Source organism: Elgaria multicarinata, chromosome 8 (assembly GCF_023053635.1).
Source record: "Elgaria multicarinata webbii isolate HBS135686 ecotype San Diego chromosome 8, rElgMul1.1.pri, whole genome shotgun sequence".
Classification (NCBI taxonomy): Eukaryota; Metazoa; Chordata; class Lepidosauria; order Squamata; family Anguidae; genus Elgaria; species Elgaria multicarinata.
Window position 1 is genome coordinate 87,565,299 of NC_086178.1, and position 12,148 is coordinate 87,577,446.

At 40.9% G+C, this 12,148-nt stretch overlaps 1 protein-coding gene across 1 annotated transcript in view; it reads right to left on the reverse strand.

The window, feature by feature from the left end:
- The window catches only part of PCDH15 (protocadherin related 15), a 451,284-nt gene that overhangs the window by 44,375 nt on the left and 394,761 nt on the right, over positions 1–12,148 (reverse strand). The window contains exons 31-32 of the mRNA XM_063132951.1: positions 7,466–7,554; positions 854–1,030 (exon numbers count right to left, since the gene is read on the reverse strand). Of these exons, the coding sequence (XP_062989021.1) occupies positions 854–1,030; positions 7,466–7,554 (266 nt within the window). The remainder of the gene's footprint in view (positions 1–853; positions 1,031–7,465; positions 7,555–12,148) is intronic.

Sequence of the window (12,148 nt, forward strand, 5' to 3'; positions counted from 1 at the left end):
GGGTGAACTGGGGATGGGATTCTTTTTCCTTACTAAAAAAATTGGGCAGTAAAGGGTAAATTCCAGCATCCAGTCCAAGAATATTCATTTCTCTTATCACCAGTGGGTAGAAAACGTTGGAATGAGATTGGGGAAGTTCGTACACACAGCCCCTTCACTCCTCTCTTTGCATGAATTGGCAAACAAGTTAAGAAGTCTATATTTAACTTTAGTTTCTTGTTTTATAAGAAGTGGGAAACTGTCATTAATAGCTTTGAAACAAGGCAGGTTATTAAGCCAAGGCAGGATCTAGACTACTGCTTTATAACAGTTTATAATGGTTTTGACAACTGTTCAGGCCCAGGACACATTTCATATACCATTTTCAAAACATTTTCAAAATGTTATTTCCTGCTATGTGTAGATCTGGCCCAACTTCAAACTATGTTTTGATATCCTGGCTGGTTCTGAAGCTGTTAACCATAATTTCCTGGTTCAGACAAAATGGGAAACTAAAGTTAATTGAAGACAACCTTGTTTGTTTTGTTGGCTCACAAGAAGATTCATTCGTATCCTAGCTTATTAAATTAAATTGTGATTGTCTGAACACTGAGTCAAATCCTAGCAAGTTTCACAAAAGAGCTGCAGTTGCAAGGCTACTCAAAACTTTCACAAGATCCCTATTATGGTTATAAATATTAAGTTACATATGCCAAGAATGTATAAGTACCTAAAGGTTTGTATACTTTTTGAGATACACCCCCCCCACACACACAAACCATTTTGCTAGTCAACGTGATCGCGACAAAAAGAAAAAGAAGTATTTTGCAAAATAAATATTCAAGATGTTGCCATGATAATATTCAATACATACTTGAAAAGCTCATTTCTCATTATAGCCCGGTTTGTTTGAGGATCAATTGCGTAGACCATAAGATCAGATTTAGAATAATCTTCTTCTGAATAGCCATCTCCAAATCTGCGAGCACCAATGGATTCTACCACAACCTTTGCACCAGGAATCTGATCTTGGATATAGCGTTCCAAAATCCTGATAATGGAATATAGTGGAAACATCTTTTGTGAGTTAGGGGGTTTGTTTTTCTGTTATTGTATATAGACAAAAGCTTAGATCTAATGGCCCAAACTAAATAGACCCTAAAGCACTGTAAATAAAATCCAAATTTTGAAGTTCACAACTCCTATGGAAATCTATAGCAACATAGAAAGAGCTCTCAAGCACTGTGCCCTTAACTCTACTTCTTTGTATTTATGATAGCATTTGAGTTTTAAATGGCTTTGGGGAAATTCCGATGGTATTTACAAATAAAACTGTTAGCATTATACAGGAGTCGGTTTCACCTCTTCATAGAAAGTTAATAAATTCTCTCACACAAAATATGCCCACAATGAGTTGTAGTGGAATATTTCATGGGTACCAACAGCATGACAGTACAGAGCAAGTAGCAGTACATCCAGTAGTCCTTAGGACATAAAGTAAGCTTTGTACCAGTGGGAAAAATCGGGAGTGCTGAGCTGACAGGTTTACCACAGAATGATAAAAAAAGACCTGCAGTTAAACCGTAGGCATTATATAGAAACTGACAAACTGTTGAAAGATAGCTTAAGAACAGAGCTGTGAGGATACACAACGTATTGGGGACATACAAAACATAGTTCAAAATTGTCCTGCATCCAACTAGTGAGATCTACCCATACAAATGTGGCCTGTACCATGAGGTAAAAAGAGGAATGCCTGCCTCCCCAGCAAGACACTGCTCCAGTGGACTGGTTATGTGCAAAAGAGGAGTAAGAGGCCCCAGGAGAACAAAATGCAGTGGTTTCCTCACATATCTGATGAGTATGCCTTGCTTCGCTCCTGGCTAAGAAAAAAAGGATTTAGATACAAAAACATAAGCAAAGCTAGCATGCAGAAGTGATGCCTTGGAAAGCATTGCTATATAACTGCAATGCAAAAGAGAGAGGGAATACTTCAGTGCAATTCAAGAAATTTAGATGTAATTGCATTCAAGCTCTCTATAGATGAATGGAATGCCCTAGTCAAAAGCTATTATATTCTAAATTTGGCTGGGCAACCTGTGGCCCTCCAGAGGTTTCTGGCCATGCTGGCTAGGGCTGTTCAGAGCTGTAGGCCAAAACATTTGGAGGGCCACAAGCTGCCCACCTCAGTTCTAAATGTTGGTTGAAAATAAAATAGCTGAACATCTTTTTTGTTAACACAGGGAAGAAATGGGCTCTGCACCCTGTTGGGTTCACAGGTGGGTTTTGTTTTGTTTGTGTATAGAACTAATCCTTGCTTACTCTTCAAAGAGAGAACCTTTCCTTTAAATGTTTCTCAACTATAAAAGAACTTATATTTAAGCCACTTTCTAAATCTGACAGTCCCAAAAACCACTCATGTTTTTGGAATTTAGAACAATTTAGAATGAATGGGTGCACAGAATTGCCATTCTTAAGATATACTGGAAATGATGTAGCTGTGGTTGACAGAGTGTAATAATAATACTGAACATTTATACAGTATTTTAGCGTTTTCAGTGCACTTCACATACATTACAACCAATTTACTCGTTGCTTTGCTTTTTGTCTGTTTCTGCCTCATCTCCTCTCTACTTCTTGCTGAGTTCAGCAGCAACAGCACACAACCAAGGCTTACAGCCAGGAGTGACTCCAGAAAACCGTTTGGGAAAGCAAAGAACATCGGCAAAGAACATTATTAGGGGAGCAAGGATTTAATCCATGCTATATAAGAGGACCTTAATGACTGAGAGTGACTGAAAGTGGGAGGAGCAAATGGGATAGCGGCACGCTACCGCTTGGACTCATTCCAGTATTATTTATCTCCATATTACAGGCTATTGTGGAATGGCCAGGGCTGAGGCAGAGAGTAACTCATTTACCTGAGGCAATCTTATGAGTTTGTTCATTCCTCAGGTGAGATTTACACTAGGATGTAGCTCTGTAAACAATAAACATTGCTGGAAAGGAGGGTGGACAGTTCTAATTTTAGAAAGTATTTTGTCCTTGGACTACGTATTCTACAAAAGCACGCTTTGCGAAGTTCACACAAGATTTAGTTCTGCCTGGCCCACACAAGGAGCAAAGGAACAACTCTGTTGAACATTAGTATAGACCTCTCTTCTCTCCGCTGTGCTATCAGTGCTGAGTCACTACTGTTCTCCACACACATTCTGTCACGGCTTAGCTTTCACTTAAAGGAGAGGCCGTACAGCATCTTTTGCTGAAGAATCCAGGAACTGACCCCTGGCCATGGAACCTCTCTTCAAAGTGAACATTTAGGCCATGACAGTGCACAGAAAGTCAACAAGGCAGCATTGTGAGGAAGGATGAGTAATACTATCCTCTAAACCCTGTTCTTTATAAGCAAGACAAGCAGGGTTGTGCTTTTTGATATCTTAATTTAAAAGCCTCCAAACCTCTCTCTTACATTCAACAGCTTCTGTCCCACAATGATTCTTTGTTCACCCCGGGAAGAAAGAAGAAGTAAACAATGACCACATGGCCCATTCAGTGGGTGCTTTTATCGCACTGCTTTTCCCACACATGGCAGGAAATGGCGGCACATTTCACTTCCCCCAAAATTGGATTTACTGGGCTCTTATTTTGTTGCAGAAAGAAGTCCAAAAGATGTGGGTGGTGGATGGCATCATCAAAAGGACCTGCGGAAAAACATGAGTGGCTAGTAATGAGCGGGCTATAAAATGCTTGTCTGTTGACCCTCAATATCTTTTGGAGCATGGAGTGAGCGGCAGTGGGCTCTGCCTCCACCTTCAATTTTTTGCAGAAGTTAGGTTGGAGAATATGTGGTGGCCGGACTTTAGAATTCCCAGCCTTATGTGGTGTGTTTGGCTATCATCCTTTCAACATCCTATTATTTCCTGCTGTGCCTTTTTTGAAAATTGAGTTTGCATACACATTCCCTAATTATGGGCAGTAGCCAATAGGACACTAGCGCCATTGTAAATTATGTTGTGCTAGAATAAAGGACCTTGAGCACAATACCAATCATGTGAGCTGGTGCAATAGGTTTTCTAGGTTATCTCATAATGTCAGCTAACGCTATTGGCATTGTGCTAGAGTTCCTTACTTTGGTAGAGTGCAGTGTGACATTTATGTTAGCGTTAGTATCTGAATAGATACTGCTTCATATGTTTTTGATTGATCGTTAAGCAATAAATGATTTATTGCATTTTTATTGTATTTTCAGAAGCTGTTCACCACTTTGGGGTCCCCTTGGTGTGAAAAGTGATGTACAAATGGCTGATCATCATCTGAAGGCAAGGTGTAGTTAATAATTGAAGATCCACAGAAAGGGAATCAAGGGGAACATGATCCTCTCCCCTTTTTCTGTGAAAGCTGGTTGCCTTCACCACTGAGATTGCCATCCTCATGGCAAGGATTCCGTGTCCAGGCCACACTGGCTCAGCTTGGATGTAAGGACAACTGAGCAGTTATTAACCCATGGGTTGTTGGGACTGTGCAAGAGCAAGATGCCTCCTGGTTGGTCGCTGCTTCCACTTTGCTCACAGTTTACAAAACAACCAAGGAACACCCCATTTCTGGATTGCTTGGTAAACTGGAAACAAAATGAAAGCAACAAGTGGTTGGGAGGCAGCCCCTGTGCATCCCCAACTAACCATGGTTTGTTTAACCCATGGTTGATCACTACTTGAGAACTGGGTCAATATGTATTGAGTTTCTCCTTTCACTGTCAATGTCAATGGTGGCTGCCATCCAAGATGGTGAAACTTGCTCTACTATGACTTCAATACATTTGGTGTGTTTTGCTTCACCATTGAGCTGGGTGTGGGTGTGCAAAATTTCCTGCTGGGATACTTATATTTCTAGTAAAGGTGCAGATAAGCTCTAATTCTCACTCCAACAAAGCCATCACTATTCATTCATTCTTGGAAAACAGAAGACCCATTGGGGGTATTAATGTTTCATTATACTGCAAGATTTTTCCCCTCAGCACTGAAAACTGAAATTTACAGAGAGATTATTATAATAGACCCAACAAAGCCCTAACACTGTATATTGAGTTTTGCTTCAAGATCTTCACCATGCTGCCTAAGATCTTGGAATCCCTGTGGAGGATCAGAGGCTGAGCATCCGTGTATGCTGAATAAGGATTTGAGGATATTAATTCTTCATTTAAAAGTAGATATTGTAAAGCCCAAAGAAATGTCATAAGATGCAGCAACACAGCTGCCTGTAAAAGTCACAGTCAGCTGTAAACTCTAATTTTCACTCACAAATGTTGAATATACATACTTTTTCAATGTTTGTTTGAAAGATACCTTAACAGTAAAGTGGGGTGGGGGACAAGAGTGTGTGTGGGAAATGGAAAACCAGCCTGTAACTGGGAAAATTTCTCTTGCTTGTAAATGTCCAGGCGCAAACACAAATGGACGATTTCAGAAAAGATATTGGGTTTCCAAGAAGATTTACATAGTTAGCCTGAATAGTCAAGGTGAAGACCCTAAAATATCTATTGAAAATCCTAATATATCTATACAGCTCCACAAACACAGTTGCATAAATTTAATTCTTATCAGCTTTGGAACCAAATGAAATGGCAGTTCCACTTTGTCCGCCACCCCATAGTTTTAGAAGCCCGAATGGAAGGATACCTTGCAGTAGCTAGTCTAATGTCATCTCTTGGTCATGGTATGCATGGGAAGAAAGGCTGCATGAGAAATCTGTACAGCTTCTTGGAAAAGAGGGATTTTAGCTAGCTAACTCTCCACACATTGCTCTGGAAAGGTACTGTAAGTAATAAGCAACAGCTGTGCAGGATAGAGAGCTGTATTTACTTTCCCATCCTCATTCTGCCTTTCTCAGTGAACAGCATCAGGACCTTACTTATAGGACCTTTCCTGTAAGTAATGTGTGCACAGCTGTTCCATCCTCACATCTTCATCAGTGCTATTCAGGGTTTCTAACTAGTGTTATTCTTGTACTAACCTGGCTGCTGCAGAAGTGTACGTTTGGATTGGGACCAACCGTACAGACTGTGGGCCTTTCCACATAATTGGTTTTGTGTGCAATAAATGTACCTACATCATCCCTTTTGTTTGTACTTCTGTTGCTGAGAGACTCTGTAAGTTTTGAGTACTCAAAGCACAGTATATTGTACCATCGACATTGTGTCTTCCCTTGCTGCCTGGTCTGTTAAGTAAGTGTCCCAACTAGTGGGCCCTCACGGGGCATAATTAGCACAAGCAGCACAGATCATTCTGTACATGACTGTCCCATTTTACAAACCATTTAAAAACTTATTCCAGTATTTATTTATTTTATTTTATTGCCTTATGGATGTAAGCTGCCCAATGTCCACTTTTGTTTGAGGAAGGTTTTTAGTCTGTTGCTCTGAGTTTATCTTAGTCAGCTGGCTCTTTGAAACTGTAAATGTTTTAAATGTTAATGTCTTTATTTGTCAGAATGGAGCCCGGCTCCCTGGTTTAGTTTCAGTTGCTGAGTCAGACTCGAAGGCAGAACTAGAAGAAGCCCAGTCAAGATAGGGATCGAGGGAGGAAATTCCCCAAGACTCTCCAGAAGTCAGAGAGGAATCTTTCCAGGAACTTATCAACCAGAGGCCCAGGTTCTGAGACTGTCTTTCCTCTCCCTCCCACTGAGAACTCAGCCTTTGTCAGAGAGGGAGGGAGCATTGGAACTGACAGATCCCAGAGTCTTCCGCAGGGTCAAGTGGATGAAGCTGAGAAAAGGTGGGAGTCGGTCTGCTGGACTAGCTGCACATCCAAGCAATGACAGCATAAGCGCTCCAAACACCCCAGGAGCCAGGCTGGACCGGGCAGCAACAACAGTGTCCCATGTATTCTCCTGGTTGCCATCTTAGCTTCCTACAATGCCCTGGATGTTGCTCCTGGAACAACGCTAAGCCCCGATTTGTGGTGTGGTAACAAGTCATGGGCTGTTGTTGGGCTATTTGCGGGTTGCTGCTTCTCCCCTCAAACAAGCCATGCCAGTGAAGTTAATTAGGAAAATTTGGGTGGCATGCAAGGTAGGGAAACCAGTTCTAAGTCTGGGGCATTGTAGGACACTAAGATGATGATGGGCAAGTCACTGAGCATTCAGGGTCTCAGAGAAAGAAAGAAAAATTAAAGGGGAGCAAAACAAATATAAAGGGGGGTCCTGGGTCAAGCATCCATGGAAGGCACTGCTGGAACATGCCAAGATGGGGCTTGTCCAGGAAATCTCAGCAGAGGAGTTGAGAAAATACTGAAACAGAAGTAAAGAAACTAAAAAGACTGTTTTGGATTTAGCCATAGTCTTTCTTTCTTTCTTTGCCTGATGTTTGCAATTTTACTAACTGATCTTTCAGGAAAGATTGTTCAGTGAAGTTTTAATCATGGATATCTTCCAATGCTTAGCTGAAGTGTTTGACTCTATAAGATGTTTACGGAGTGAGCACATCCATTACCCAATGAGCTGATCCTTGCTCTGTTCCACAAGGGTAGGAGGAACATTTGAGACGATTACTTGCATATCCAACTGGTTGACCACAGAGACCTGGAAATGGAGAAGCAAAATGTAATTGAGCCTGCAAAACATACATGATCTCAGAATAAGAGCAACACATCACCTTTGAGATTCTCCACCCTCACCTGTAGCTGCCCTTGATGTGGAGCTTTGATGGGGAAACTTGCAAGACAGCAGCAGCTGGGTCGTGGTTAAAGTAACATCTAGAGCAGCTCTAGGTTTCTTTCATTCAAAGGAATGGGATTTAATTGTAGGTAACTTTGGCTGGATCACAGCCTTTGTTTGACGTGGTTTGCCATCATTCAAACAAGCCATAATTTCAAAAGTAACACACATCACATATTCCTTTGCATTTTATAACCTTTACTTTTTTATATCTATTCCTGTAACACGATGCCAGACAGACTGTGCCCGAGTGCCTGCTTATATATGCAAATTAATAATCTGAATTACTTATGTGAACCTAACTGTTTAAAGAGTTTGAACCACAAAATTGACTGCCAGGGATACTGCTTGTTTTTTGAGACTAAAGTAGCAATCATTTCCTTGCAAGCTCTATTTCTCAGATCAGCAAAGGCATCCTGTAATAGCAAAGCAAGCAAAGTTGGAAAATCTCAGCTCATATTTGCTTCTGTATTTCCGAGACAAAGCAGGCACAGTGAGATCTACAAGAGATCAAGCTGTGTTTCTTCCTTTGCTTCTCGAAAGCAGAATAGCATCAGTTGCAAAGATGGTGCAAGGGAAGGAAAGCAGCTTGAATGAAGGATGCACGATTTATGCCAAATCCATTCTGTCTGTGCTTTACGAATTGTCGGGTGCTTTTTGTTCCATCATCTGCTGCTCGAGGAAATCGGATTTTTTTTGTCAATTTCCAAATTTGTGCAAATGCCAGTCCTCTGCAGGAAAAGACAATTCCCTGCAGAATCCGAAGGTCAGATTAATAAAAGTCTGAACTGGTTTGGTTCTGTGGTGGATTTCTCTGACATCGCTAGCTTGAATGGATTCTGAAATGTACATGGGAGTGAAAAAGCAAGTAGACGAAATTCCTGACTTCCTCTGTCACACAAAGTCTTGCTTCTTTCAGCTGGCCTGGATGGGAAAGTGAATCAATCAAGCTGCAGAACATAGACAAAACCTGAGAGTAATCTCCTCTACAGTTCATGAATTAACCAGGTAAGTGAAGGTAAAATGAATTAGCAGCGTAGCATACAAATCTCGCATGACCTATAGTAGTGCTAACAAATCTGTTATAAACAAAATCAAGCAGTTCCGTATACAGATAAAACACAAATAAAATATCAAACATGCCATCCAGAACCCAGAATGTTTCATCTTTCAGCAAACACATACATACCAATATACTTAAAAAATGTAAAACGTGAATGCAGCAAACTTGTGTTTGCAAACTTGCATACTATACATCTCAGGGAACTATCATTGCCTGTGTAGTGTCTTGATGAGTGTACACTTGGTGGCAACTCTATGTTTGCCTCTTTGTAATGTCTGGATGGAACATAAACCCAAATGATGTCAATGGAACTTTCATCTCTATAGGATTGTGATTGAATTGGATGGCCAGGCTGGCAGGCAAGAAGTTTTAATCTTCATGAGAGTGAAAATGTCATTTAGTATTCCCCTAGGCTATGAAAAGAAAAGTTCCGAACACTGAAGGTCTTGATGGAGAAAGTAAAATCAGAAGTCTCTGTTAAATCTTGGCCACTGTCCACAAAGACTATTACAGCAAATATTTGTCCTTCCTTGACTTACTTTGGAAGATTCTTCTGACATCCTTTGAAAAACTAGGACAGTACAAAACCTACAAAAAATCCTAAAATAACAAGCTTGGTCAATTTTGCTCTCAGAAAGTGGATGAGGAATCTGAGAAGACAAACAAGCTTACAGATATGCAAGAATGTATTGCTTTATCAAATCATAGCACTTAAAATACTAAAATGCAAGCTCTGAACTGCAGTTCAGCTTAAAACACCTATCAGACTGAGATTCAGTGCAGTGTGTTGGCTAGAGTGTTGGACTAGGAAGTCCTGGGGCAAAATCCACTTGGACTTGGAGCCCATGTCAGGATCAGGTCTGGTCTCAGAGCCTGAAGAAGTAGGCCAGCCAAGAGAGGAAGTGGAAGAGGAAATTCTCCAAGACTCTCCAGGGGTTGACAAGGAATCTTCCCAGGGGCTTATCAAACAGAAGGTCCAGGCTAAGGGATCATCATTCCCCTCCCTGAGAACTCAGACTTTGCCAAAAGGGAGGAAACATCAGAACTGACAGATCCCAGAGTCTACCACAGGATCAAGCAGGCGAAACTGAGAGGAGGTGGGAGACGGTCCAGTAGGCTAGCAAGTCACCAGAGGTTACAGCTTGAAGACCCTTCCTGAGGGAGGGGTTCAGTAAAAGCTTGTCAGGCACAGCGGGAAACTGTTCATTTAGTTGACAGTCAACTGCCTTGCTTTGTTAGGCTAATTAACCTTAGAGGATAGCTCCTAGCATTCATACTCCTTTCAGGTGTGAAGAGATGTCTATTTACTGAATAAAGCTTTGTGGATTGCACAGCAGACCTCTTTATTATCTCACATCTTGGTGGGAGGGCTTGTAATCATGACAGTCCTGGGGCTAGACCCACACCAATTCCTTTCCATCTGCTCTTTCCCTCTCGCAAGCAGCAGGTCCCATCATGCAAGCAGGGCACACCACCTGCTCAAGGGAGATGTAGTGCTTTCTAGGGGAAATCCCGAAACAAGTGGAAACACTTTTCTGGAAGGAAGCAGGTTAACAGAGATCCCTTATGTAAGCTCTGCTGATTTTCCTCCTTCCAGATACTAGTGTTTCTGCTCATTTTGGGTGTTAAATTGCCATTGTACAAGTGAAGAGGGCCACTTGCGCAACGGAATTGGTGTAACGTGAGATAATCGGCAGGGGTATAAGCGTTTCATTGGATTGTGCTCCTGGGTTGAAATCTAACCCAGCTATTATTGGATAACTGGTGAATATCTTCCAGCCCAACCTACCTTCTGTACCTGCACCTGGACTTTTCAGGTTTCCTTTTCTACTGCAGCCCCCTAAAACCCAGTCCTGAAAGTCAGGGGATTATCTAGAGTAGCATTCATTGTGATGGGGGGATCTGTATCTGGAAGAGATCATAGCAAACTGCCTTACACCAAGTCGGACTATTGGTCCATTAAACTCAGTATTGTCTTCAATGACTGGCAGTGACTCCAAGGGTTTCACTTTTCCAGCCCTCCCTGGATTGCCAAGGATTGAACCTGGGATGTTTTGCATTCAGAACATGTGCTCTGCCACTGAGCTATGATCCTTCACCGAGAAAATCAACTGCCTTGCTGTCTGCACACATTGGCTCCCAGCCAGGGGTATGAGAAAAACAGGAGTTAACTCCATATACTTGGCACAAGACTAAGATAAAACATAATAAATAATAAAATAGATGTATTGGCTAATTATATGGAGAGCCACAAGCAAAGAATCTGAATGTCATTAAATTCAAAAGTAAACTTCAGGTTCAATTTCCCAAATGAAACTCTATATCATTGAAGTATTTTTCTATTAGTCATTCTCAGTACTCCTTATCTTAAAAGTACAAAGCCTCTCAATTCATGTTTTACAGATGGGGTTATTTAAACCTCTATATATTTAAGAAAACATGAATCACGTGATAGCTTTGTATTTAATTCTCCCATGTGAACTGTTTATAGGTCTTATTGTGAGGTCTGTTTGAGACATCTAACTACTTCTTGTTCTATCTGACTAGCTTGGTTCCCAAACTTGAACAGTTGTATCTGTGATTAACCAGATCAAGAGAACACAACACCTTTAAAGGACAGACCCCACTCAGTGACAGATTTATGAATCCAGCTGAATGTTTTGGGCTTCAAGAATTAATATATGCATAGTGGTCTCTGATATTTTTCTCAAGCAAAATAGCACGAAGTGGCACCACAAAATACGCATTTATTGCTCAAAGACTATCAGAGAATAAAAAAAATCTTTATAATTATGAAACAAGCAAAACACATCACTATATGCTATGCAGTTAGGATGATTAGAACCATAATAGAAATTGTGGCTAGCATATTTCTTAGTAAAATTGAACTTCTATTCCTTTCAACCAACAAAGTACTCATCATTAAGATTTTATAGTTATCTTTCTGGCAAGCATGGTTTGCAGAGCTTAAGTTTGGTAGGCTTCCTCATTCTCCCAGGATCTCTCTGGGCAACCAGATCTAACTCTTGCTTTTATAACTCTTGTGTTGATGGAGATTTTATCTTAAGTTTTAGAGGTAGTCTTACTGCTATTCCAGTTTCTCTCTTTGGCACTAGTACTACCTATATGAAGGCATCCCTGCTAAGCTAAGCAGCTTTCTGGTTCCAGGACTTGACCTACCCACTTGTGGTAACCGTGCTCCATTTCCAAGAATGTTTCCCCTTATTTCCAAGAACATATTCCATTACTCATAGTTATATCACAGCACACACAGAATGAATCACATCTGTTACTGATTACTTACAGTCAGCATACACAGATAATTCGGAATAGCACTCATATGAAATACAATGAATTCTTATCAAGAAGACGCATTACATTCATACTCTGTGACAT